The sequence below is a fragment of the Balearica regulorum genome, chromosome 1 (assembly GCF_011004875.1).
Source record: "Balearica regulorum gibbericeps isolate bBalReg1 chromosome 1, bBalReg1.pri, whole genome shotgun sequence".
Classification (NCBI taxonomy): domain Eukaryota; kingdom Metazoa; phylum Chordata; class Aves; order Gruiformes; family Gruidae; genus Balearica; species Balearica regulorum.
The window spans coordinates 106772540-106800198 of NC_046184.1; the positions used below are offsets into that span (position 1 = coordinate 106772540).

General features: G+C 38.0%; 1 protein-coding gene across 18 annotated transcripts in view; it reads right to left on the reverse strand.

Moving 5' to 3' along the window:
- Positions 1-27659, reverse strand: part of ROBO2 (roundabout guidance receptor 2) — a 479926-nt gene that overhangs the window by 108902 nt on the left and 343365 nt on the right. For 16 of the 18 annotated variants that reach the window (XM_075769670.1, XM_075769605.1, XM_075769597.1 and 13 more), the window contains exon 6: positions 15215-15354. In XM_075769670.1, coding sequence (XP_075625785.1) covers positions 15215-15354 — 140 coding nt within the window. The remainder of the gene's footprint in view (positions 1-15214; positions 15355-27659) is intronic. The other 2 variants (XM_075769685.1, XM_075769558.1) reach the window with 1 other exon arrangement.

Here is a 27659-nt window from a genome sequence, read left to right on the forward strand (position 1 = left end):
TGTAAGTCACTAATTCAAAGCTCTGAGCAGATGAAATAGCACTGAACTTGTTGCTGTAGCAGACTTTCTAAGGATCAAATTAAGGTAATTTGGTAGTCAAAGAACAATAAGAGATAAACATCTAGTTTCTACCTAGTTTCTAGTTTTTTACCTACCCCTAACTTTGAATATCTCTGACTTTCCTAAGAGAAAGAACCTGATCCTTTCTTTTGCAAAAAGAGACAAGGAAAAGAACCAAGAATTAAGGCTGTAGCTCAATCCAGATAATCCAAATGACGAGGATCCATGGCCACATAGCTACTGGTTTAAACTTTCTAAAGACTCCAGTAAATAATGATGTATGGTTATGCAAGGATATCTTTTCTAGCTTTTCTCTGCAGCCATAATTATTAGAATTGACTATAAAAATAAATAAATGAATCAGAGCTTTTATTTAAATATAATCTCTTGATCTCACAAGGAGCTGACTTTTATTGGTCACTATGCTAATTAGAGCACAAAACCAATTCCTTCAGCCAAACTATTTAATATCATAATTTTAAAGAACATGAAAATGTCATTTTGGAAAAATAAAACCTTGTATGTGTTTTTTTAATGTACCCAAAGACGGGGTTCTATAATGAAGGAAACCCTCATTTTGTTCCAGTTTGTTGTCATCTTTAGGTATAGCTCTGTTTAGAGACAGCCTCTGATAAAAATGACCTTGTTTACAGCATTTAAACAATGTTTTCATCATATCAGTTTTATCTATCAATTTCCAGTTGAATAATGCAATTTCACAACTGAAAGTAACAGTTAATTGCAGGAGTAATTCCTGGTCAAGTATAACTACCAAAGCAATAAGACTGCCTTTATCCCCAGAGAATGCAACGTAGCCCCGCTCAGGGACAGCAAGACTTCTTTGACAGAATAAGCACTTGGGCTCTTCAATTTTCCTAAAAATAGAGCTCATTATCTTCATCTATAGATGCTGTTTGTAAAGATAGATAAACATTATTACTTCTATTTTGCAGAAAGGTTAACTGAGATCATGACTTCCTCAAAGCCCAGCTTCAGCCGAACATTGGACAAAACCTAATTCAAGACATTATTGCTTCTCCCAAAGTAGGTGAATTTTTAAAACATTCTGAAAAGGTACAGTTAGAGAAATAACAGCAGGCTTGATATGCTTCAGCTGTTAAAGTTATGTGGTACTTTAATGCTTAATTCAAGCTAAACATTAAGGTCATTAGAAGAATCTGTTGAAAAAAATGTTATGAAGCAGCAAACTGAGTGTTGTGCCTATCAAACTATTATCCTTTACTGTTTCAGATATAACATTAACTGGATTGGAATAAACAGAGCGGAAAAACTCTTGCTTAATTGACATTTGAAAGTCAAAGACAATGGCTCTAAAAGCAAATATATTGTTTGGATTCCAGGAGACTAGAAAAAAATATGAAAAAAGAACAATTAAGACTACAGACCTAGTATACTTCTATTGAAACTTCTTTTTTTTTTTTTTTTTTTTTTTTTTTTTTGAGAAATTTAAATAGTACACAGTAAATTAGATTTGATTTCTGGCAAATTATGCTTTGATACTGCATTCAGCAAGCACTGGCTTCAATCAATGTCACACTAAAGCTATGTTATGCTAATAGCCGCTTGTGAGGCTGAGCGGGATGATATGGAAATCAGATGGTTGAACATGAATAGAAAGCATAGGCCATGTACGAGGGGGCTTTGAGATGAGGGGATGGGGGGACCCCAAGGTTAATCACATCATGTTCAGAACTGTTTTTACAGCACGGAACGATATTCTACTGCAAGAATTAAAATGGAGACAGAAAAGCATGAGCATTAGTTATGTTATTCAAAACGAGAAGAGTGCATTCTGTTGCACTCTTTCTAGATGCCATTTTATGCATGACTGAATGGATCTTTTATTCTATTAATAAATGTATATGAAGGTAGCCTCTGCTCAAATGTTAAAGAGCTTTAGGAAAAAAAAAAAAAAAAGAAGAAACAAATGCTCCAATTTATTTCAAAGGGATTTCTCAGCTCTTCTTCAGTCTTCATAGTTAGCAGAATCTCTGATCTGATGGGATGGATTGCATTAATTTCTTTCCCAGTAGCATTACTGAATACTAAAGGTTACGCTGAGTCACCAGGAGCTGATAAAGCTGCTGATGTAGAGAAGCTTGACTGAGACAGTGAGTTCATCCCTCCTAGGTGAACTCTGGTCACTTGATAAGGAATGTGGCAGAAGACTCAGAAGGGGAGAGGAAAATTACCACAGGAAAATGTGAATTTATAGCAAAAAGTACACTACTCCCGTATCAAGTACTAGCAACATTTTCTTCCAGTGACACAGTTTTCTAAGCTGATACAGTAATTTGTGGTTCACATTGAATTCAATGATCCTAAGGGAATTTTATTATCATGACTTGCTCACAGCACCTCCCTCAGCCACATGCCCTGGGGTGCGTACATTATATTGCTGTGATTTTAATTAAAAGTAGATATTGTAGCAAGGTTTAGACCAGTATTGCTACTGCAAGCAGCAATGGAATTGTAACCACAGCAACTAATATCACTGGGATTTTTGTTGTTGTTGTTTGGGTGTTTTCCAAACATCCTCAATTACCTAAGGCTGCCACTATGAGACCAAACTCATTTTACATAATCCAAACAATTTTCAGATAATGAAAACTTCAGTAATCTTTTAATTATATGTACTTAGATAAAATGTCCTCACATACCATGGCATATGAGGCTTTATTCAAAGCTCATTGAAGTTGGTAGAAATTCTCCTACTGGCATATGTGGTCTTTGGATAAGACCCATTGAAAAAATAATATATTACAGGAAAAGAGTGAAGCAACAAATATTAAAGGGCTTAAATTACAGGTTTGACAATCTTTAATTGCAACTAATTTCAGTTGATAGTGAACTGCAAATGAAATTCATCGTGAAAATTACTTAGGCAAGCTAAAGTGATGAAAATGAGTGCTTCATTTTAAACTGGAATTGTTTATTATCCATAAACATATTTCTGTGACTGGTTCAAAGGGGGCAAGGGGAAAGATGCTGACTTGTAAATGTTCTAAGCAATACTCAGATAATGCTCACTGATAGGGGAAAAAGCTTTGAGGAACAAGCAGAAACACACTGGCTGATAATGCACCAAGATTCTTTAAGATTCAGCTCTGCTTCGAGCAGGGAAGAGGCAGCAGACCAACCTAATATTCCCACCTACAGTCTTTTTCAGCACTGTACATTTGCATCAATAAATTAATTTCATAATAATCCTTTGAGTAATCAAAGTTACAGCTGGTACAACACTCAGTAGCTCTGTCTGGAAGTAAGAGGGTCAGTTAGGGTGATAAGATAATGGCGCCTTCCCCAAATTGTCTTCTGACATCTGGAACCCCATCAACATCACAATCTTCTTTTGCAAAGTCCTCAAAGACTTGAAACTGGATATCTCAATGCTCGTCTCAAACCCTTACCACAGTGCCAATATTTGTGTGGCCACTTCAGCTGATCCTCGATATATGTTGATACTTTAAGAAATCAAACCCAGTTCCAGTCTTTCCAAATACAGATCAAGACTTGCCTGTAAGATGTTTACATGGAGGATAGCAGAAGCCCCCAGGGCTCCAGCTGAAGTATTACGTATTTTGAAGAGGGAGGTAACCCTTGACATCATCTACAGGTGAAGGCAGTACACATATTCTTGAAAGAAAATAATGATCCCTCACCTTTGTGTGGCGTTCGTTAAATTTGTCTAGAAGGTCTGGTAGATATTGGACTTTTGGATGCTTTTGCAATACAAATGTAAAAGAAAAGTGTAAGAGCCTGCTTGTATACCTTGCTGTAGCAACATTTGCCCTTTGCATGGCATGAGCTGCCAAAAAGTGCAGATACGAAAGTCTGGGAGTTTTGAAAGATGGTTTGCAAGGCTACTATTGCTGATGGAGTAAATAGAGGAAAACAGACAATATTTCCAGTCACAAAGATCAGAAACCTGGGCTGAGCCAGCAGTTCTTTCCTCAGAAGTTCAGATGATCTTAATGGGTACAAAAAGTGATGCATGGTTCTTAGCACACAAAGTTATTAGTGTACTATTAGCTAAGACTAATGATGATGGTGTAGCCTCTGACACAGGAGCCATTACAGAAGCTTGAGAGGATGACAACTTAGGCCTATTACTAACTCAGATATTTCTTATCAGGGATAAACTAATGGAAGTTTAGGATGGTCATTTTCTTTCAAATGAAAAGACTTCTTAATCTTGTGGTGTGCTCCAGTGACTAGGTGTGTTCACAGACTGGGAAGAAAGTAACTTTTTAGCATGTTAGTTACAATTGAGTTGCCTAGGAAATGAGTTTCCTTTTTTTTCTCTACCATGGGTATTATGTTAGCATAGGAATCTGTAACTATTCCTGAGTCTGTATGAGTGCAGCTGGACTTTGAAATAAATGTGTAGATCTCATTTTGTGGACATTTTGGGTTATTTTTAAACTATGTTCTCTTCCTTGTTCATTTAGTATTCTCTTTCTTCCATGATTTCTCCTTCAGGTGGACGGTTCTGTCAATAAAATGAGGAATGGGTACATTGTGGGGATAACAAGTGACTCATGAAGCCTCTCACTAGATCCGTGATATTATTTTAAAATGACACAGGTGGAGGTGGCAAAGCAGGTACTTGCTTTGGATTCTTCTGAAAAACAGCTTCCCATAACCTAGGGGAGTATTTATAATCCATAGCTCAGATACCATCCTTAACATTGACACTGCTTCAAAATTAATTCTCATATGTCCTGCACCAATAGATCAAATACACAAAGTTAGAACAGGAGGCAAGCGGGGAGAACTTTTAGTGGGTTGAGTGAAAGGAAGCACTGGGGGAGAGGAATCAGGCTACAATGGGGCAGAGGCAGAGAGCAGGGGGAAGCGAGGTCTCAGCAAGACTATTACCAGGACCAGTTCTGTTGTAAGTGTTCTTCACGCAGCTCTTGTCTCATGGCAAGTGAGAAATTCCTTTGGTTTTGTTTTGCTTTGTTTGCTATTTTCAGATGAGCCATGTAAAAACACAACAGTGTGAAAAGATCACACTTCAGTCACTGGAGAATGCTAAACCTTCCTTCATACCTGGATTAATTGTTCTCATCTCAAATTTAAATTCAGGTTCTGAATTTCACATATAACAACATTTTTATCCTTCAGTTTTTCTGAAACACTGAAGCAGATAATCTCTAGAAGTGTGAAAGCATAAGCATTTTTTTCTTTCTTTGGAAGAGGTGAAAGAAGTCTAGAGAATCAATAAATAAAAAACGCTAACTGTCCTATATATTTTGACACATTAAATCTCTCTTTTATCCCTGGACGACCTAAAAGAAAGAAGTGGGATAAATCTGCATGGTGAAAAAAAGAGATGTGATATAAAGAATAATGAAAAAGCAGTTTTGGTTTATATTCAAAGTTTTCCTGCCAATTTCAATTAACATAACTGCCAAATCTGCCTTTATAGTTTTTATAATAAAAGTTGAAGTGAAAAAAAAAAACCCAACCAAACAAAAAACCACTACCAAGGATCTGTTCTTCCTTCCTACCTACTACTAATGTCAATAAAACAAAACTATGAGAATAATTATAAAAAAATCCAACTCTGTTTCCTACATAGCAGGAAAAAAAGGCATCTACTCTGCAACCCACCCACTCGCCATTTCCAGTACTCTGAGCTCTGCAGCAGCACCTTTCCTGATCCCCTCGTCTCTATTTTACAGTACATTTAAACATTCAGTTTGAATATGTGGTCTGAATTTCATCTCTACGTTAGAGTGCAGCCTACTGTCATTTAATCCTACATCTCTATTTTATTATATCTTGTCCAATCATCTCTTTTAGGTAGCCCCTGCACCTTACATATGCTCCTGGAAAATCCCTTCTAGAAAGTTTTTCATGTAGTTTTGATGCATATAGAGAGACATAGCACTGATTCAGTCTGCCCAATAACTTACATTACTCGGGACTTTCTCTACTCTAGACAATGCTTTTTTTTTTTTTTTTTTCCTCCCCCCTCAAGTGTCTGAGATGATTAAGGATATACCTTCTGCTCAGATCAGATAGAAAAGATGTGATTTCCTAAAATCTTAGCACTTTAGCCCCCTTGCTAATGTAAACTGTACCAATAGAGGATGGCTTGTGCTACTATACCTTCTGTGAGTCTACTCAACAAAACAAATTATGCCAACAAAAAGACATGTGATCTGCCATGATTCCTTTTGTCATGGGAGACAGCAAGACAGTTTGCTGGTAATGTGTGTAAAAAAGAAAAGCATACCCCTTGCAGATATAGTAAGATTGCATCAAAATAATGAGTGTAATCTGGTTATCTCCTTCAAAAAGACATGAATTCACACACTGAAAAGAAGAGCTAAGGAGATGATCAGAAGAGTAAAGAGCCTAGGTAGGCTAATAGGCTACATCTATAGTGAGAAAAATGACAAGTTCCTGGTTTGTTTACCCTTAAGAATATAGAAGGCTGAGAGAAGATATTCTGCTCAATTTGGGCCACTGTAAAGTGAAGAGAAGAAAACAAGTGAGGAAGAAAAAAGACTATTTATGCTGATTGACAATGCTAGCATTCATGGAATGGAACATATGGCAGTTGTGCTGTTGAATAATACCGAGCTCATACCCAAACTGTAATATGGCTAACAGCAATTGAGTGAAGAAGGTAAAGGGAAAAGTGAATGGATTAATGTATTGATTTCCATGCTCCTCTTGAAGGGAAAGTAAGCAATTTCTCCTTTTAGAAAAAGGAAGGGAAAAATTTGGAGGGACCAACACATCAAAAGACTGTTTCATACACTAATCCTCAAAGACTCATGGAGAGACTCACTGATCTGAGCAAACTTCAGGAAGGTTAGAAAAGATCTACACATTAAACTTCTCAAAACTTTCCCAAGCTAGAGTTCAGCAATTAAAAAAAAAGAAGGTCCTTGATCACTTCCTGCACTTGCTGTAACTGGATTTTCTCTAAGAGAAAAATTATGAGTACTGGCACATACTTGGTACCATAGTGGAACGAGCCAGGACATCACAGTATGTCATGATAAAACTTCAAGTGCATACACTGCCATCTTTCACACATATCATTGGAGAAGAATCCTCTACCAGATCTTCTATATTTTTGTTCTGACCACTATCTGGCACACCCAACAAGACTTGGAGCAGCTGGAAATGAAGCCAAGTTTTGTAGACCAGCACTTAAATGCTTGGTTGTTAATGTGCTCAGTGTCCACTTGCAGAGCTACTCTGGCCCATACATTGCAAATGTTGTATTTCTGTGATATCTGAAGTCACTATAGGATTCAAGTGTAAGTTTAGCTAGTAGAGTTTTGACAAAGTAGAAATGCCAAGGACTTCAGGATTTTTAGACTGTTCTATAAAAGGTAAAGAAGTGTCAGAACAAGTCAGCTCCATGTTTTAACTTCTTACTAGTATACAAAGAAATTTTAATTTCATTCTATGGCAACCTTTTCTCTTTAATCTGAAGAATTTGCCTATTTTCAAACAAGAATGATGCCTTATTCTTTCACTTAAGGAAGAAACAAAGCCCAAAAGCCTAATGTCCACTAGTGTCCTTCTGAAAATTTCTATAGGTGGTAGCAGCAGGCAGACAGGCAACTTACCACACTTGGATATACATTTGAGATTCCTGCTGCTAAAAGATGGCACTGCAGTGCCAAGCATGACCTCATCTCCTCTGTCACACAACAATTGCCCTTACTGATATTTTATAAATCCTCATGTCTCAAGTGAAGGTGGTATTTTCATGAATACACTAAAAATAAATGTATTCATCCTATCCTGCAAGACTCAGAATGGAGAAGAATAAAGAGAGATCTTTCTCACTTACCAATCTGAACCATCTGAACAATATAATTTCTAGCCACAATACCTAATACAACTTAGTTTAAAATACTGCCCTTTCTATTTTATGTTTCATGCTGCACCAATCTTAACAGACCATTAAGTCATGCCAGGCTGATTTATGTCATGAAAACTTCACAGAGTAGAGTGAAATGCATCATACAGTCACACTGCACTTAAATGTGAATAGACTGTATTTAATTAATATGAGATTTGAAAAATTCGTGGCAGGTTTCTTATCTGTTTCTCTCTTCTCCAACATGGTAGGGAATTGAAGTTTTTGTAACTTGGTTGGCCTCCCCTTACTTCCTTAGTTAATTCCAAATACTTAGTTTCTATTCAGGTGACAAAAGTATCTAGCTATTTGCTGCATGCCGTGTCTTTCTGGGAAGATGAGTCATAGCATATAACAATAAATTAAGTAAACTTGACTTACAGCAAGGCAACTGAAATGCAAAGAACTGTATTTTCACTTGGATGTAGTTGAAATTAATTTGAAAATTGAGTAGTCTGTCATCTGAATGACTTTTTGGATGATTAGTAAAAAGATAACTGAAACATCAGACAGATCTTCATAGATCTTCTATTTGAACTTTAGATCCTCCGTCTCAAGGCAGAATAGGAACTGCTTTTGAAAAGAGGGTTGGGCTCCTCCCAACTTTTGTACTTCTTTTAACAGCTATTCTCCTTCCCAACTGCCATAAGAAATACAGCAGAATGCAAAAGTGAGAAAATATTAACTTGCTCAACTGGAAAATCCCTCTAATGGTGAAATAACAACAGAAGTGGTCTAAATAGGGATAAATATCTTGTTTCCTAAACCCATCTGTTGTAAATCCTGTTGGAAATCTTTTCAAAAGGTTATAAATAAGAGAACATCTATTTTAGAAATGGGCAACACATTTATTCCCAGCAGCAAATCCAAACATGATGAGTAATCTGGCATAGAGCTGTTAAATTCACCAGCTGCCATCCACCTCGGGCAGAACCATATCTCATTTTGTCTATATAGTATATACCATGTGTCAATAACTGCTTGAACAAAACATGGTCATTGGTAGTCCCACTCCTGAATTTTCCACTCAAGCTGAAATTTAAATAAAAATACCACAACTAACAGACTAATTATTTGAAATAGGAAAAAACTGAACAGAAAATGAAAATGATTCAGTTTGCAACAAGAATTGCAATCCTGGAACATGAAAAAAACATTCCTCTATTCTTCAGTGACAAGGCATTGAAAGAAAATGGTTTGGTCTTGTTTAAAACACAACGAAGACAAAACGTGTCTGCTTTGAATTGGAGGTAGTGATGAAAGGCAGAGGTACATAGATAATTCTATAAAGAATATAAACTTTTAAACTGCTCCCCTGCAGTTTAACATATACATAAATATATAAATATACTTCTGTTAAAATGTCATCTTCCTAAAGAGCTGTGAGCTTAATAACAGTTAAGTAGTGTTTGCTTTAGCTTCCTTTCTGTAAGAAGAGGTATTTTTGCCCTGCATTCCAGTTAACTTCCTGAACAAACAAAAAAATGCTGCAAGATTTGACTCACCATTCTTGTCAAATGACAATTTTTACAGAAGATCATTTGGGGCTTCTTGGTAGGGAACTGGTGGTGGAGAGGGAAGTTACTTTGTTTTGCTTTACTGGGGTTTAAATTTTCAAAAAAAATGATAGGTAGCCACCTGTTTTGCCTACTCTTGACTGAAATAGAGATATGAACTGTAGAAATCAGTTTCATTTCAGGACCGTAAGCAAAGAAACAATAAAGGCAGACATTATCATAAAGACAGCATTGCCTTTTCTACCAGTACAGGATCAGATAAAAGTGATCCAAAGAAAGTGACCTGCTTATACACAGCAATCACTACATACACACTTGTATGGGAGTTCTGTATGTCATATATTTTTGAGGTTGGGCTTATTTACCTAACAATCTTTTCACAATTCCTAAAGATAATAACTAAACTAAATAATTTGATAAAGACTATATGACCATATAATAATTCTTTTAAAGTCAACCATTCTAATTTATGTTTCCTGAATAAATAATGTAAAAGAAGAATTGTCTTTGTACCAGATGTTCACTTGTAACAAAACAAAATAGCATAGGTAGAGAATATGACAAATTGACCACAGCATGGTCACACGAGGGGATCATATACCTGGACATAAAGTAACTTGAGACCAAGAGATTCTTTATAAGCTTTGGAGATGGAATCATGGATGACTCAACAGCCTGAAAAGTCTTAAAAAAGAATCAGTGTTCTGAAATGAGACACCACCAACACTGCTGAAACCTATAATTTTCTTGTGAATCTCCAGTCATTTATTTTATGTGGCTTTCACAGAGCCTGAAACAGTCTCTACTTGGTGATTTTTTTGTCTTGCCTTTCTTTTAAGAGTGAGCAAAGTGAGAAAAGTATCTAGAAGTAATATGATTTTAATCTTCTAGCATTTTCTTAGTGAATGAAGAAGATTTCATTACTAGCCACAATCCCCTCTAACATGAGAGGTTTACATTAGAAGCATACTAAATTCATACTGTATTTTCTAAGCAAAGGAAAATTTTCTTACAAGTTTACTCCAGTTTTACACTGTTAGAACTCCCGGGAATTAATTTCTTGAGAACTAGAGTAATGCCAAAGTAATAGAGTAGAGACTGGGGGTTAAAGCTTGCTATCAAAATCCAAAATGGAGAACAGTGAACTTCCATTCTGCACAGGGAATCTTCCAGGTATGGATAAGCCATGCCGTGACTGCGGAGGTACTTGGCTTGGCTCTACATATGCTAGTTCAAGCAAGCTAATAAGCATGGGATCACCTTAGTTCTGGAAACAGAGGCCTAACCTGCATTTTATCTTTAAATTATCCCAACCTCTCTTCCTACAGCTCGTAACAGTGAAGAGCTGAGACAAGGTCAAACTCACAAACTTTAGTTAAATGCATACCTAACATAAATTTTGACTATGTAAAGGCAGACCAAACCCCTCAGCAACCTCCATAAACACCAGTACATACTTTTCACACTAATCCAAAAAATCAGAGTAACCATGTTATTATTCTAACAGATACATCTAAATACAAACTACAAAAATCAGAGAAGCAGTGCAACTGGTTAAATTATTTAGAAAATCCATATAGGCACAGAGTAAACATCCGTGAATGAAAATTAAATAATACGTTCAGGATATTTCTGAATACCAAAAGTGAATTTCAGCTACTGACAGTTGCAATTTTTCCATTATGCTCAGTTATTTTTATAAATTTTCAGAAATAATTTCAAAGGTATAGGAATGAATCAAATTTTCAGTGTGGGAATTCAGAGTCCAGAGGTTGTCTTCCTCTGGACTTGTTATTCAGAACAGTCTGTGTCCTACACAGTGCATTCAAAAATGCACTCCAAGACGACCCAAGGGCAAAAATCAATGATGAACTTTCTTAACAAGCACGGAAATCTACTCCATCCCCTCTTCAATTTCAGGACTACTTAATTCCAAACTGTTTGAAAGATACAAGAAAGACGGGACATGCAAAGCCTGTGCTTTTACTGCTATGCAATAAAAGCATAATGAGCTGATCGTTTAGGGCCTGATAGAAGCTCACCGAAGTCAATACAATCTTTTCTGTTGATTTCAATGGCTTTTATACCAGGCCCTTAAATAGACTGTTAAAAATGTCTGAATGAGTGATTTTGGCTCAGTATCACCACACCCACCCCGTTTCGCTGATTGGTATTTGTTGGTGATTTGGCAAATACATTTATACATGACACAGCAGAAAGTACAAAGTTCAGAAATAGCACTTTGTCAGTCAAAATCACTTGCCTGGTGTTAGACAGTTAAAACTATTAAGTACTGGCTGCTAATTTCAGCCCGTTAAATGCTGTTGCAAATGAAAGATGAAGCATTGCATGAAGCCATGCTAAAATGGATAGAAGGATGGTTACTTACCAACGGGGCGGGCTGTTGACATTACAATGGTGTAGTGAGAACATAAAAAAGAAATTAAAAAAAGAAAAGAATATCTGTCAGAATGCATGACGTGTAATGTTACCTTCCACTATGGATACTACCATGATTTCTAACCCCTCAAATGACAGCCTAAGTAAAATGTTTACTGTTGTTACTGTTTAGTCACGTGCCACTATTATCACATTTACTTGAGCATAGCATCTGAACAAGCTGACTGGAACCGTTCTCTGAGAAACATTTTTATTATCTTCGCATGCCATCATCAAGTATCATTGTTAATGCCTGATAAAACAAAATTGCATTGCATTAGCACAAACTTTTAGATCCCAATGAACACATCAATTTAAGCCTCAGACTGCCAAATGTCAAGCCGGTAGATGCAAGGAGTTTGCTTTCTGAGTCAAACATCAACTGAATTTTAAGCATGGCCAGTCAGTACTGCAGTAAGGGCTACAGAAAGCCCAGGACAGTTTTTCTCATTCAATAACAGGCATGAAAGCTTAGAGCACACTGCTTTTTCCTCACTGACAGTGCTGATGAAAATATAACAAATAGGCTGAAATGGCCACAGGGATTTCAACCCAGAACCTCCCAAATTACTGCGTAGATAAATTCTACTTCCTAAAAAAAATTGCTGCTGAATGATCGACGGGTTAATACTCTTTCAGGTTGATATCAAGATTGAAAGCTGCTGCTGCAACAAGTGATTTCTTGATTATAGCAACAGCCCTTCATTATACTTGTGCTGGGGAAGAGGGCTGTCAGTCCCTCTGTTATTAAAATATAGACATCACCTTTCATAAGAGCTGAGAAGTTGGACATAAAATTGACTCCAGGTTGCATCTGGGTAGGTGAAACTTCCCCTATTTTAGCAGCAGTAGTTGCACATTTCTGAGCAACAGCATTTTTTTAAATTATTTTTTTCTTTCTTCTTTTTAAGAAGTTAACCAGCTCTATATGTTTATGTGCAGGCTAGGGTCAAATGTAAAATATGCAGATTCAGAGGTAACACAGCATGGAAGGACCTTCTTAGTTCTCAACCTGCCTATGGCTTTATCCTTACTTTGGCATACCCATTTCATTTAATCATTTCAAACTTGCTGCTCTTTCACATCCATCATCTATTTGAAGACTTTCTGACTTCTAGTATTATGGACATATTTCTTCTTCTGCAGAGAGATAAGGAATAAGAGTGATGTGCACCTTTCCAAGAGAGGGCATGAAGGCTGAGCCACAGAATTCAAATTCTGTTATTGTTTGTGACAGTACTGCAAACTCCCTGGCGCATCCTCATCCCCTGCTTGGAGAAGATGGAGCCATGAATGAGGGAGCTAAGGATAATGCTGCTGTTGTCAGGTTTGCAGCTGTAACTGCACAACACCTGCAAGGACCAAGGCACCCTTATAGTGAATTTTGAAGTGCTATGTGGTTTTGATCCGCTACATGATGAGTGGTGATGGTAAACTTAGTTTCAGACAAAACTAGCAAAAGTTTAAGAATTCAGAATTGAGGCTTCCTTAATTAAAACGACCATTGTTCATTGTCCCTTTAAAGTCAATGGGCGTGTGCCCAGTCCTTTGTTTTCAGAAAATTCAGAGTAATAACCTTCACCATTGAATTTCTTGGCTTTTCTCATTTTCTGTCATATCCTGAACATTTAATATGTTTATAGTATTGTGGCTTCCTTTGTGTTGGATAAACACTATGAATTTGACTATAAATGACAAACCCAGGGGGGAAAAATATCCAAGATAATGAAAACCTGCTTTTACTGTAGGAAAATCGATTAAATTATATATTTCCTTGGGTTTTTTTCACCTTAATTTCATCAGGTTCAAGCTTCAGTGATTTCAAAGGATTTTTTGCTTGGTTCTGGCTATTGTTTATATCACAAGTCTGGATAGCAAATCTGAAAGGCTTGCCCGGTAATGTATAGAGTGGACACAGTTCTACGAGAGTTTAAAAGCTATCGAATTGGTTGCCAGATTTATTGGATACCATGATTCTGCCTGTGACAAAGGAACAGAGTGAGAGTATTTCTGGGAGTTCACTGTAGTGACTATTTTTCACACATTACAAAACAGAAGAACAATCGCATACACAAGCATGTAGCAGGTAAATCTATTTCTTCAGCTTAAAATGGGAAGAGCTGCATTATCACTTATTGTCTAAAGCGAACACTGAGGTAATATTTCAGCAGATGGATTATCACAATACTCTCTTTTCTTTGTTATATACTAACATCTCCCCCCCACTACAAAGCCACTCGATGCTTTTTTTTCCCTTTGAATTCAGCAAATTAAACTGAACTGTGTCCATGCATTAAATGGATGGAAATGGAAGCTGGCCTCTTGGGTCAGTTGACCCCGGTTCTAATAAAGCAATCCATTGAGACTTTGAACATTTGATTTAATGTGTATGAAAAGAGAAGAACAGATAAAGCTAAAAATGTTTTTATTAACCTTTCACAGCTCTACTGAAAACCGTCAGCATGCACCACTAAACTGTGAAATAGTGTCTGCATGATATCCATTGTGCCAAATTGCTGCTTATCTTTTGGAATGAAGTAATAACTATTATATTCTATTTACTCATAGGGAAATATTAGCCTAAAAACTTTTTCTCTCCCCATAATCTTTAGCATGTCTATATCTACTGTCATAAAAGACATTTTGGCAACTCATTATTCTACCAGTCTCAAAACCTCCTTACCACATCAAACAGCAGCACATAAACACTGAGTGGATATTCGAGACCAAGAATATTTTAGGAGAGAATATGTTAGTCTTTACCTTGTAATACTTACAAAATTTAATTAGGATTTTCTTTTTCCTTTGGTTGGGGTTTATCTTTCAGATAAAGAGTAATAGTAGAGAGTTTAATTATGGCAGAGGTAATCATATAATAATAATAATATCTGCATTATGTTTGGCATTAACAAGCATAGTTACTTACTATACTCCTTATACTTATTAGAGAAAGGAATGTGAATAATAGCCTAAACTGATGCCTCACATATTAAAGTTTATGCCTACAGTTATGCAGTGCTTGCTTATGCATATATATGCATCTGTTCATTAACAAAAAATCCACTGGAACAGGTCTTTAACTGCAGGGAGATCCTATCCTATTGGCGTCAATTAAAATTTTGCCTGAGATATCAACAGGACCAGGATTTCATCTCTGTTGTAAATCAGTGCAGCACTCGCAATTGCAAAGCGTATGTGAAACTCAAACAATCCAAGTAAGGATGTGGCCCATTTCAGCAGAAAGCAATTTATCCATATAGGACACAGGCCCTCCCTCCACGGGAACACTCACCTCGCACAGTGAGGGTAGCAGAAGCTTCCACTTTTCCAACTCGATTCTCAGCTATGCACGTGTATGTTCCTTCATCTGTGCTCATGGCTTTCTTAATGCGCAAAGTGTAGTCATCTTTGATGTCGTACCTGTGTTACAGAAAAGGAATGAAAACTCTTTCTGTAGACAACAGAAATGAACGAAAACTCTTACCTGGAGTATGCCAGTCTGAATCTATCTTGGAGCCAACTTTGGAAGATAAATTATTATCTAGCATTAGATAATTCCACCAAGCATTAATCTTCATGACATTTTTATTGCACTCTGCATTAGTTAGAAACTTTACATAAAATTAGTATTGCTATGTTCAGTCAGTATTAGGGCTTTATTAATAATATCATTCACTTTGTCCTTGATCTAGAGCAATAAGATAAAATTAAGCTATCAGACATCAGTTATCAATACATGACAGCTCAGGTTTATCATGCCTTTAACTATGTGAGCTATACATTCCACCTTTTGCTGATTTGGAGATTTCCCTTTATATATAGTTCTTCTCTACAGCAGCAACCCCTTAGGGAAATTGTGAGCATGTTGGTAGGATCTGACACTACACAATTACGAACAATAAAAAATATATTTAAGCCCTGGAAGGTGACATTTATTGAAGAGGCACATTAAAGGAGATTTATCAATTTCACAGCAATACTACCAAATGATTCATTAGGGGTGGACAATAACATTTTCTCTTTCTTAAAAGAAATCAGAAACAATTCAATTATGCTTTGACTATTTCTTTATTTCTACTGTTGTAATAATTCTAAAACTATGAGGATGTATAAAACTTGAAATAACACAAAGTACTTCAGCATGTAGTGAACATTCATTCTCAAAGCATTTAGAGTACTTACATCTAGAAAAATATTTTCAGTTAAATTGTTATTATCCTGCAGAAGTCAAGCTTAAAAAACTATTTTAGGCTCTGATCCAAAGCTCATTAAAGTCAACAGGAGACTTTATCTTGTATGAAAATTCTTTGGCTCCCAAATCAGGAAAACCCTAGTTTTCAGCATGGATATTTTACTCTTGAAATACTCTTTTGTAAATTATTTTCAACAACATTTCTTCTACACATAATAAGTCCACGACACCTTAATTACATTACCTTGAATGTAGAGTTAGCTTCAGATTCTCACGTATCAAGCAGTGAAATAGGAACATGAAACTAAAGAAAGATCAAGACTTCAGGAGATGCGAGTACCCTTTCTCACTGTATACACACTCATGACATAACTTCAGAACAACTACTTTACCTTCTCTTTGTTATACAGTAAAGACCTTGTAGACTTGCTCTTCAAACATATTGAAATCATATGGAAGAGCACCCTTAAATATTTTATGAATAAGAATGTAAAGCAATTAGTTACAGGAATGTTCTGAGGCTCTGTGAGTATTCTGAAACATTAATTTCTGTGTCCATAATATACATTGCTACTCGTTCCTTTAGTACAGATTTGTAGAGAGAACACTGTGTGCTAACAGACTTTAAAGTATCTTAACTCAAAAGATCCTATATGTTGACACATTTAAAGCTCACAACATCAATTAGAGCATTGCTAGCAATTCCAAGAATAAAGAGAAGTCAAGACATCTTTTCACACTCACCACAATACAATACAGTTTCATTCTATATACAGTAAGGCCATTCTATTCATTAGCGAAAAATAAAGACAACCAAATTGAGGCCAACCATTCTGTCAGAGATAAACATAAATACATATAATACCCCTTTTGTTAGGAGTTACACTTAATTATATGTATATGCAGTACCTCAGGTTTAACTAATGAATAAGCAATATGCTAAACGGATGAATAAGTAGATGTTGTGGCAAACTTCAGAAACTTTTAGGGACATTTGTTTTGCTAGTGTACTACCATTGGGGGAGGGAAAAAAAGTTATGATGCTACAGAACTTAATATGCAGTTTCTGGAGCAGTACCGATCTATTGCAACTACATTCAACAGCCATATGCAGTTCAGGTACATTTCTTCTTGACTGCTCACAAATTATGTCATTTTGCATGCTGTGCTGCACTAGTCAATGGCAAATAGAAATCACTGTTCTCCTAAGAGAGAAAAGGCAAATTTTCTCCCGTAAAAATCTCAAGAATATGATAACAGTATCCCACAACGATGGAGCAGTTATTTGTCTTTGGCAACCACAGAGTTGCAGACAAGAGAAAATGCTTATTTTCTTGACATGAGGCCAGCCCTAGGGGACTAAAAATATAAAGTTGTATTCAGCTCCTGTAAGACGAGAAAACTAAGATCAGTTGTAATATAAATATGAGTTGGATATAGGAATCACTGTTATAAAGCTGGGCAACAATTAGCCATTTATTTCACTGCGCTTTTGCCTTTTTTTTTTTTTTTTTTTTTTTTTTTTAAGGACAAATAACATCCTTGTGGTTCACTTACCGCTGCCGAGATAAAAACAGACAGGCAGCAGGACTGTATCTGACTGAGTGGCTGCTTGAACTGGGATGCAGGCAGCCTGGGACAGGGCCCTCCAGTCTGCTGTGGGCTGCAGCTGACTCGCCCTTCTTCATCTCACCGATGTGCTGGTGCCGGCATGCCAGCCAGCTGCCTTGGAGGCTTCGGCAGTCTTTATGCTTGCACCTGCCAATCATGCAAATTGTGCAAAGGCTGCTGGGGGAACGAGCCAGCTGCATGGCATGCCAGGACGCAGAGCGAGGGTACAGACATCCTCTCCCACTTGGGTCGTGAAACGGAGGGTGGCGTAAACATGTCACTATCATGGTCCAGTTATCAATTACTTCAAGGATGGGTCCAGCTCTCCCAGTCTGCTTCTCCAACAAGGCCATACCGGGTTTCTGGACCACCCTGACAGAACGCGCCATCTAGCAATTAGATTCATACATAGATGGACCCACGGGACATTATAACCATCTGCTGTCCTGAAGTACTGATACGCTGCCCCTCAGTCATCTGTTCCACCCACATTGTCCTCAGAAGTCACCACGGTTCAGTGAAGAGCTTTGACAGATGAAGGAGGCAGGAAGGAGAAAGGAAGAAAACTGGCTTTTAGCCTGATCCGCAGCACCACAAGGAGCTTGTGTGAGAAAGGGATGTGAAGTAACACAGAGTGAAGCCTGAAAATGTTTTCAGTTTTTCAGGCATCCACTTGCACAGTCTTGAACAGTGTCTTCTCTCCTCTCAGTTCCAGAGCCTCATATCCCCACAGCAAGATGTTTCTCCCTTAGCTTCTGGAAAAGTTCACTCTCATCTGGATTAGTGCCACTGAATACTTAGGAATCGGGATCAGGGTCTCTCTGACTGCTTAATACCATTCACAGACAGAGGTTACCAGACTCCTGGGTTGATGACAGAGTGGCGGAAAACCAGAGCGTACTGGTTAACTTGGTCCTTAACATTGCCAGTGCACTAAAAAGGCAATGCCTTCAAAATATGTGCAGTGTCAGGAAACACCTTCTGACATATTGCCCAAATATTGCTGACTCCCAGCCAACTAATGCCAACATTCAGCTAAAAACACAGGGCGTCAGACATCAGTTTCACATGTTTATGGCCATCTAATTGATTTTAAGTACTTCTCTTTGTTAAACATTTGGAGGTGCTTAACCTTTCAGTGCAGCTTAGAGTTCAGCCACCAGACTGAGCTGGAAGAGGTCTTTTAAAGAGCTAGTCAGCCTGTGCCTAGATATAAACCAGCCACTTTTGGGCACCACCTTACATAATGTCTGTCCTACAAGTAATAGTTAGAGCAACTCTGTCTTTAATTCACGAGAAGGAAGGGGGGGGGGCGGGGGGGGGGGGGGGGACTGGAAAGGAAGAAAGAAACAACAAGCAGATGAGAAAACACTGCTGGTGAGGAAATTCTAATAGAAATTGGGTGATTTTGAGTGAAATCTGGCAGTCTCTGGCACATATGAATGCATTCATTGTTGCTAGTTTTGATTAATGACAGTTGTACAATAGTGTGCTGACAGTCACTGCCATACAGACATGGGTTTTTTTTGATATGAAACACTGCTGAAAATGCAACCCAATCAGATTTGGCCCCTGAACAACATGTGCTATCATCACTGTACCGTGAATTGAGATTGATTGGTAACCAGCTGTGACAAAGTGGGAGAAAGAGCCTTGTCTTTTTCAAGAAAAGAAAAGAAGAAAAATAAAAAACTGAATTGTGTCAAAACCATTACCATCTGCTCAACCAAATAACAAATAAAACAAAACACTTTAACTGTTTTTAAGTATCACAAATTAATATACTGAGGTTGGATTCATGCATCGGTTTAAGCATCTAAGAATAATCTTGAATTAAACTGGGTTTGTCACAGTTATCATTTTTTTTTCCCCACATTCAAATGTCTATCTGTCCATACTCAGCCACCAATCTTCCATGGTTATCAAATAAAAAGAGAGAGAATTTACTGAACTTAGAGAGATTTAGCAATATGGTTTTTTTTTTCCATTTGATATACATTTTACTGAGTGCTTCACAGAACCCCTAGATTTCCAGATTTTAAAAAAAAGTGCATGCGCTATGCACAAAAATGTATACACCTCTTTGTCTTTTGCATGCACAGGTAGCAAACCTATGTTTGCAGCTGCAGTCAATAAATTTCTAGAGATCCAAGTGGGTCTAACTGGTAATACAAGGATGCACTTGCTGCAGCTGTGTATTTTAAAGTTGTGACAATGCATTACTGAATTCAACAAATCCAACTCAAAAAGACATATTTCTTGCTAAAGGGAGTTTGCAAAAGAAAAAGACACATCTTAACTGTTGTGAACTGATGCCACTGGCCTCAAAAAATTTACATCAATTTATACTAGGCACTTATTTTCTTCTAAACCATTACTGTAAATAAATAAATAAATAAATAAAATAACAGAATCTTTGTATGTAGGCTTTGTGGGCTTTCCTTTTTTTTAGAGATGGCACAAAAATTACTTTGGTCTATTTTCTTTTGCCTGTTTGCCAGGCTATTTTGCAAAACACACACAAAGCTTCAAGATTACTCACAACGTCAATGATTAGGGAGCCCAAATAGAGAGATGCTACTGGCCAAAAACTGAGTAAACAGGAGGTAGTTAAGGAGGCTTAAGCTTCTGTCTCCACTTCTATTTTGTGGCGCTGGCACTTCAGCTCCCAGCACAGTGCCACAGCTTTTCACTGGCTCCTAGTCTGTCTGTGCCAGATGGAGGGAGCCAGAGAGAAGCTGCTGTGAGATAGGAAGCATGAGCTAGTTACCTCATTCAGCCTTGCATGATGCAGAAGCAGAATGAAGAGCCTCCATTCCCATCAGTGACGCCGCCACCCCTACTGCCGTCTCCCTTACAAGAAATGTTGGGCTTTTTTCACTTCCACCTCATGCATTGATAAGTGGAAGAAGAAAGAAGCACAAACCTATGTGAGTGACAGCTTTCTGAGGGACAGGTGAAGGAGTCTCTGATTTCTTTTTCTCTAACAAAACCTGAATGAGCAACAGAGAGAACATTAATTTATACATTTGTGTGCACTGGTGTCACATTACTCTATTGCACTCCTGAAATCAAGGCTGTTTGTTGCTGGGTGGCTCTAAGACATGGCTTACAGCTATGATAAATTGAACTACTAGGGAGCTATCCCCAAGGAGCTGACAGTACAGATGCCACTCACATCTACGTGTCCAGATTCCCATTTATTCTTTGGCTACGCCATTCATACCAGAGAAAGGTATAAGGCAATGCGACATTACCTTGAACGTGACATTACTTTGAATTTCTTAGTGCAAGGCATATATGCAAGCAGTCACATAAAATGGTTCATTGGGCTTATTCTAACAAACCGGAAAAGGAGCTAAGTAACAGCTTAGTGCTCCATGGTGTTCCTCAGGGGTCATTACTGGGACCACCACTGTTTAACGTCTTTGTCGGTGACATGGACAGTGGGATTGAGTGCACCCTCAGCAAGTTTGCTGACAACACTGAGCTGTGTGGTGTGATCAACACGCTGGAGGAAGGGGATGCTATCCAGAGGGACCTTGACAGGCTTGAGAGTTGGGCCCATGTGAACCTCATGAAGTTCAACAAGGCCAAGTGCACATGGGTCGGGGCAATCCCAAACACAACTACAGGCTGGATGGAGAATGGATTGAAAGCAGCCCTGAGGAGAAGGACTCGGGGGTGTTGGTGGATGAGAGAAGCTCAACATGAGCCAGCAATGGACGCTGGCAGCCCAGAAAGCCAACTGTATCCTGGGCTGCTTCAAAAGAGGTGTGACCAGCAGGTCAAGGGAGGTGATTCTCCCCCTCTGCTCTGCTCTCATGACACCCCACCTGGAGTACTGCGTCCGGCTCTGGGGGCCCCACACAAGAAGGACATGGACCTGTTGCAGCAAGGCCAGAGGAGGGCCACAAAGATGATGAGAGGGCTGGAGCACCTCTCCCATGAGGACAGGCTGAGGGAGTTGGAGTTGTTCAGCCTGGAGAAGAGAAGGCTCCGGGGAGATCTTATAGCAGCCTTCCAGTACCTGAAAGGGGCCTACAAGAAATCTGGAGAGGGACTTTTTACAACAGCATGTAGTGATAGGACAAGGGGTAATGGCCTTAAACTGAAGGAGGGTCGATTTAGGTGAGATGTCAGGAAGAAATTCTTTATTATGAGGGTGGTGAGGCACTGGAACAGGCTGCCCCCTCCCTGGAAGTGTTCAAGATCAGGTTGGATGGGCCTGTGGGCAACCTGGTCTAGTGGAGGGTGTCCCTGCCCATGGCAGGGGGGTTGGAACTAGATGGTCTTTAAGGTCCCTTCCAACCCGAACCATTCTATGATTCTAAAATTCTATGATTCTATGAATAAAGGTTACTATTCACCACTTTGATTTTCTTATAATATACTGACAGCAGGTTGTGCTTTAGTCCAAAATCTTTCATGGGTTGTTATCAGGAGATTACCTGTAATTTTTTACGGTGGATACTTTCCATCGCAATAACATAAAACACAAACTCACACTGCACTGTTCCTTATAACCAAGGCATTTGATAAAATGGCCTAAATCTCATAAAAGCTGTATCTAGCAGTTACAGTCGTTGGACCAAAATTTTAAAACCATACCTATGTCCAAGGAAACGGTGTTTCCCAGCTTCTCTGGAAGCATTACACTATACAGTACTACTTTTACATACAAACATACATATGCAAATACACATAACTAGTGCCTCGCAAAATCAGTAGCCATGTGCTCAGAGGAGACCCAAGAAAGAAAAATGAGACTGCTTTTTTATTTGCATTGAAATAATTTGGAAACACATGGAAGCTAAGAACAAATCCTATGTTTGGGAATCAGTGACTCAGTAAACTCTGTCTAAAGTGATGCAGACTCCATTTTTTACCTCTACATCTCTGTTTGCACAGAGAAGTACTCATAAGGAATTACCACATGATAATTACCCAAAATGGGCTTCTGATTTGATTTTAGTTCCAGACAGAGCTCCACATTTCAAAAACTGGAACGTCGGTGGAAGTATGAGCTAAGAGACCATGTAATGACTTGGCATGGAGACCTATCCTCCTGTCACCAGAAGTAGTCCTTTCCCTCACAGATGAGACACATTTGTCAGGCACTTGGAGAGATCTATAATATTAATGCCCATGTCATAAATTCATCAGAAAAGCACCCTTGATTCTTAGGGTTATCTGCTCAGCACATGCCATTGAAATTAATTTTAAGGAAACAGAAAATACTGATTTTTCCATTTCAGTTTTTAGAAATTGAAATGATACTGCAAGGACTGGAACACAGTAAGAAGATCTGAGCCCAGACTGGCATCTTGCACTCACTAAATATGGCTTGATGCATTTTTTTTTTTTTTTTTTTTAACATGAGCACATAGATTACAAGTAGTTTGAAATAAACAGAATTTGTGTTGGCCTGTCTATTATTATTTGCCTTAAGCATGGTGAATGATTACGATAAACTTGTTAGTTCTCTAACTGAAATATTTTCTAATCTGTATTTTGAATCAGTAACCAACCTTGAAGAGGTAATTAAAGATGAAGTCATGTTAATGTTTTAATGGAAGCGCTTCAACATTACAGTTGAGCCAGAAGTCATATTATTAAAAAGTACATTTTGCTAATGTTAAGTAATTCTCAACATAGGACTTACAAATAAGAACTGGAAAGTAGTTCTTAGGGTTAAAACTTTAACCTTGCAGTATTTTCACTGACAGTTTTTGTTTGTTTGTTTGTTTTTAACTGAGATGGCAATTTTTGTACCCCATGCAGAGATGGAATGTGTTAAAGCCGAAGAAATCCCTGCAGACCAGTCATTCCAGTAGTGCCTACAATGCGGTCAGAGCTGTTCAATCTTACTCCCATTTGAATGTAACTACCAGCTTCCCTCTCCCTGCTCTCCTGAGGTTTTTACTGAAAAACTACATAGTTAACTATATTTATTTTTTCATTCCATCATTTTAATAGTTAATAAACTGATAATAGTGAGCTTAAACTTTTTGATATCCTTTTACTTTTCAGGAAAGGAGGCTACCTCAATATTCTGAAACTTATAAATACAATGTATAAACTATGTAATTACTACGTTTTTACCTAGTATATTCTGCTTTTCCGATACTAAGGAAAGATTTGAGCAATAGAATGGGTATTTTGAGTGAAATTCTACATGAAGTTTTCTTAGGTCTCCTTCCTGCAAGACCATTTATTTACTGCAGTCTTCTGTGAGTGGAAAATTCAGAGAAATTAATGTTTGAGGCTACTACTACTGGCATTAAATTTTGTTTCAGAACTCTGCTAGTGACTTCATTAATTCTCTGAAATGTAACAATTTTAGGATGTTAAATAAGAGAAAATAAAAGCCAAACAGTTCTCTTGTGACGATCCTATTTCAAGTGCACTGCCAGTGATCACTTCATAGATCACCAATGGTTCACATAGCATAAAGAGAAAACATGTAGGCAGGACTGCTAGTTGACACAATTCCTTTATGGTTGCTGTCCGTGGAGTTGTAAAGCTATTTTCCCAACCTTGACCCTTATGTAAGCAACTGGAGACTGTTTTCATGCATCCACAAACAGACTGCCTGAAACAATAGCTCTTCTTCAGCTCTGTGGTGAGAACTGACACTTAACATGAAGCCAATTTAAATGTCAATGTTATTAACCGTTTCTCTGCTGATCAGTCTAGCAGAGCCACACATCTAACACTTTTGCTCACGGCATTTAATATTTCATACAAATTGAATGGCAGATAACTACTGGGTTAGACTATAGACCTCTGGGGTGACTGTGGGATGATGTGTTTACAGGACATTATTCAGTGCCATGCCTTGAGGGATTTTAAATGTCAAAAAATACTCTAATTTACACTTTCACTTGGCCATGTATTCCTCAGAACACTGTAAGGAATGTTTTTCAACTTGCAGAACAGGGAAGGATCACTGACAGGTAAAATATCAATCAGAGAAGAAGGATTCTTAACCAAAAGAACTAACAGCAGGGGGTACCCCATCAGCACCAGGGTACAACATCTTGATGCTATATGCACAAAAATAAACCAACCCCTGCCTCTCTTTTACCCCTTATCACCTCTCTATCTCAAAATGATACCTCTGGCTTTACAGGAGGAGTTTTCTCAAATGATGCAACACAACAGCTAAAAAAATGCTTACGTTGCACTCCACCGAAATCTGCCTGTGTTCAGTTAGGCTACGTGGACTCTCTGCAAGTTGCACTGCAGCTTGCTCTGTGCCAGCCATGTGCTGTATTAAACCCAAGATAACAACATCCTCTGCAAAGCACTTCTTCTCCCTCCAGATGTATGTAAGAATACAAATAGCATATTAAACCTCTTCCTTTCACTGTCTCCTTTTGACAAGCTGTTAAGAACATCCAATCTTCTCCCCTATGCTCCTCATAAAGGGACTTAATCTCTCCTTGATGCTTTAGCTTAGGAAACAAAAGATGGGCATGCAAATCATACTGGATCTAACCAGAGGTGATAAATAGTACACGTGATACAGCTAATATGAAAAACATCCTTTTTCCCTGACCCTTTATTTAAAACCATTAATTGTTATTAATTGCAACACAAATTTGCTGATGTAACCAAAGATTATATCAATTACACTACTAAAACACATTCTTTAATTAATTTTCAATACACATTAGACTGCATTTTGTTACAATCTGCACAGAGATTAACTCGACCAAAGCACACAGCACTGTAGTGTTATTAACTCATATTTCATTGAAAGGTCATTCTCCCCTTGGTTGTATCTAGAGGAGGCTGCAGTTAAATATCTCACTATCCCATCCACAGAATATAAATAGAACTATGTAGCACTGTGTTTATTCTTAAAAAATACTGTCTCTGTGGCTTACAGGGCCTTATTCTGTGATCACAGAGAAATGCAAATGCAGGATACCTCTGGCTATCTTCAGGCCCTTTCTGGATCTCCTCCTAAAAAATCTAACTTTTCTGAGTTTATTGGGATAAGGTTTGCTGTCAGTTGAATTTAAATCCATTTGCACCTGGAAGACACTGAAAACGCACATGTATCACAAGCGTGACAGACAGTATTTACGCTCGGGCTATGCGTACGCAATTACTTTTCAGGCACAAAGAGGCCAAACCTCGCAAGACTAACATCTACACAGACTTTTGTTGCTGGAGTTAACGTGTATCTTAGAATAAGTTAAGTCTAAACTCTCACCTGCAGTTACAGTAAGACCTCAGTCTGTCACTTACAGCAGTTATCAAAACAAATATAAAATCTGTGGTTCTCAGCAAATAATGACAATCTCTTAATATGTTTAAATATATGGGTAATTTTCAACAACAGAAAATTCTCCTAAATAATTTTTAATGAATATTCCTAATCTTTAGCAACTAAGAAAGCTTACTGTGCTGTTTATGATTTTCATTGCTGTGTGACACTGCTCTGTTTCATTTAATACCCTACAATCTCTTAACACTTAGCAATATATTTTGAGTAAACTACACACCATTTTCTTTCTGAAGCATCACTCTTGCTTTTTTCTGCCTACACTCCCATCGCGTGGGTGACGTAAAACAAATACCTCTTCCTGCTGGTGCAGTTGCCACTTTTCATCTCTAGTACAATATTCATCTAATCAGACAGTGCCTGTAAATGCAACTTACAAGAGCAGGTTGTAATTTCATTAAAGATGTATTTACTGAGCGAAACCAGCTGTTCTGGGCTGGAACACAAAAAAAAGCCCATGTGATTGCTACTCAGTCATTTTTAAGGCAACTGAAAAATACATTTGCTGAGCTAACCTCACTCTCCCGAAGAGCTGGCACTGCTAGCTTCTTCTGTGTAAAAGGTTTAAACAGTTATTATAGTGTGTCATAAATTTTAACTTGTAATTGAAAATCTCTTCACTTCCTAAAAAAAAAAAAAAAAAATCTGTATTACTTGCTATGTAATTACAGACTATGCAGCTGCTCTCTTTGGCTTCACTAGAAAATTTGAAGACATGAAACACTGTACAAACCTTATTCAAATTTTATTAAATTGCTAGTCATAGATTTGACACTCTCATACTGGAGGCTCTCAAATAATATCACTTTCTTCCTGTTACCAGGACTAAAAAGCAGATGAATCAAAAGTTGATCCAGGCCGTATTGAGTCCTTCACCACACCGGAGACCTTCAGCTTCTTAGCAGGAAAGTATAATCTCTATTTTGGCCAAGCAGACAAAGTTAAAGCTACCTGAACATGTGGATGGAAAAAGACTTCATGTATAAAGACATTTTTTATTGAATTTTCAATAGGTACTGGTCATTCTGCATGGCCACAATTGTCTGAGTCGCTTTAAGACAAATTTTGTGCCATTTCTTTGTGCCACTTATAATGAAAAAAACCCTCTATTTGTCAAATATAGAACCTAACGTTTCATCCAAAGGCATAAGACTGGTGACCCATGATATCATAGAATTATAGAATGGTTTGGGTTGGAAGGGACCTCAAAGACCATCTAGTTCCAACCCACCTGCCATGGGCAGGGACACCCTCCACCAGACCAGGTTGCCCAAAGCCCCATCCAACCTGGCCTTGAACACTTCCAGGGATGGGGCATCCACAACCTCTTCGGGCAACCTGTTCCAGTGCCTCACCACCCTCATAATAAAGAATTTCTTCCTAACATCTCATCTAAATCGACCCTCCTTCAGCTATCACTACATGCCCTTGTAAAAAGTCCCTCTCCAGATTTCTTGTAGGCCCCTTTCAGGTACTGGAAGGCTACAATAAAATCTCCCCGGAGCCTTCTCTTCTCCAGGCTGAACAACTCCAACTCCCTCAGCCTGTCCTCATGGGAGAGGTGCTCCAGCCCTCTCATCATCTTTGTGGCCCTCCTCTGGCCTTGCTGCAACAGGTCCATGT